Below are 1,870 nucleotides of genomic sequence, written 5' to 3' on the forward strand. Positions count from 1 at the left end.
AAAAAAAAATGACCATCAATAAGTACGTAAAAATAAAATAAAATTAAATTAAATTTATCACTTGATCGTTCTTTCTCCATTCAAAACTTTCATTTCATTCCATTAATTATTACACCATTCTACCATGCAAATTCAACATAACCTAAAATATGTTTATGTACAATATAACGTGTCAATAACTGTATCCAACAATACAAAGATACTAAGAATAATTTTATTTCTTAATTTTGTCTTGAGGATTTAAATTATTTGGCAATATCATGCACTCACAAACAAGAAAAAAGAAAAGAAAAGAAAATTTTTCTTTGAAAAAATCAATCGTGGACAAATAAATACAAACTAAATTACGGTCCCATTTTCCTCTTTCACGTTAGATTTTTTGCATCCAACGTAAAAAACAGTGACCACCACATAACCCCAAAGCACTACCAGCCCAAACAAACAAGCAAGCCCTAATTTATCACCATACTCCATCACCACTTCCATTGCAGCCGTCGACGTTAATCCCCACACCTTATCTCGACCGTCCATTCCCTCCAGCTCCCACCCGATGAAACTCGTAACCGTGAGAAGACAACCCGATATGGCCCACCCGCAAAATCTCCGCCCGCCCATGAGGTTCCACCCGACGCGAATCGCATCCCATCCGACCTGATCCTCCAGAACCGAAGCCACCAAGCTCAGGCTCAGCACGCCCATCAAGTACACCTCAAAGCCCGCCCCCACGACCGCGACCGCCATCCTCGAGACGCCCGCGGGCGCCAGCACGGCTAACGTGCGTAGTGCGTGGCCGTACACCAGCACCACCCCGTACGCGCAGATCGCCGTGGCCGCCGGTCGCTTCCAGGAAAGGCGGACGGCGCTCGCGGCCGCTGCGAGGGAAGGGCGGCGCCCGGCGGCGGCCGCGGCGACGGAGGTGGCGGCCGAGACGAAGGCGGCGAGGGAGAGGGCGAAACAGGGGGCGAAGACGAGAGCCTTGCGGGCGAGGAGGGAGAGCGCGGCGGCGCGTGACTCGTCCCAGACGTGGCGCGCCTCGAAGCGCGTGGGGGCGACCTGGGCCACAGCCTCCAGGAGGAGGATCTGGGACTTGATTGGGGAAGAGGAGAGGGCGAGGAGGAAGAGGAGGAGAGAGACGGGGAGGGTGGCGAGAGCAAAAATTGAAAGGAAAATTTTGGGGTTTCTGAGGAAAATGTTGAGGGAGAGGAAGATTGTGGTGGGGAAACAGTAGGAATCTTGGGGGAGATGGAGGCGGCGGTCGTCTCTGTCTGTCATTTTCTTCACTCCCCGGCGGCGGCGGAGGAGTTGGGTTCCCGGACAATCTTTATGGAAGGGACGCCGTAACAATCCCGCTGGTCGGTTTCGTCACGGATCGTAGCACTGCAACCGCAGAAAAGGGGTAAGAATTTGTGGAAACTGAGACTCATACGGTCCCATCAAAGGCCCAGAACGGTTCTTTTTTTAAAAATGTATTTTCTTCTATATTTAAATGGCTGACGGGAGTTTGTGAACGTCCGCATGGTTAATTTTAGTGAACGGACAGTTTTGCCCCTGTTTGGATGAGGGTTGCAGGGGCATTCCGGGGAGTGTCAATGTTGCAGAGGTGTGATCCATCTCATATGGTCATACCTATATTGTAATCTTACAAAATTTCATATTTTTAATTTTTTTTCCTTGCTTCTCCCCATTTCCTTTTTTCAAAATTACAAAAAACTATAATTAGTTCTTACCTTTCAAATTTGAATGGTTAATGTTTCTAGTTTTGGTATTGAAATTATTATTTTCGAATATTGAGAATGTACTTGGAATGGTTTGAGAAAAAAGATGAGTTATTTTCTATCGGCAATAGAAAAAGAAGAAAAAGAAACTCAAA

The 1,870-nt window shown here is 47.3% G+C and overlaps 1 protein-coding gene across 1 annotated transcript; it reads right to left on the minus strand.

The window, feature by feature from the left end:
* Nucleotides 1–339: 339 nt before the first annotated feature.
* LOC131158768 (uncharacterized) lies at nt 340–1,272 on the minus strand. The gene has a single exon (XM_058113621.1). The coding sequence runs from the start codon at nt 1,270–1,272 to the stop codon at nt 340–342; it is 933 nt and encodes a 310-aa protein (XP_057969604.1).
* Between the last annotated feature and the right edge of the window lie 598 nt (nt 1,273–1,870).

This window comes from Malania oleifera, chromosome 6, assembly GCF_029873635.1.
Source record: "Malania oleifera isolate guangnan ecotype guangnan chromosome 6, ASM2987363v1, whole genome shotgun sequence".
In the NCBI taxonomy this organism is placed as follows: domain Eukaryota; kingdom Viridiplantae; phylum Streptophyta; class Magnoliopsida; order Santalales; family Ximeniaceae; genus Malania; species Malania oleifera.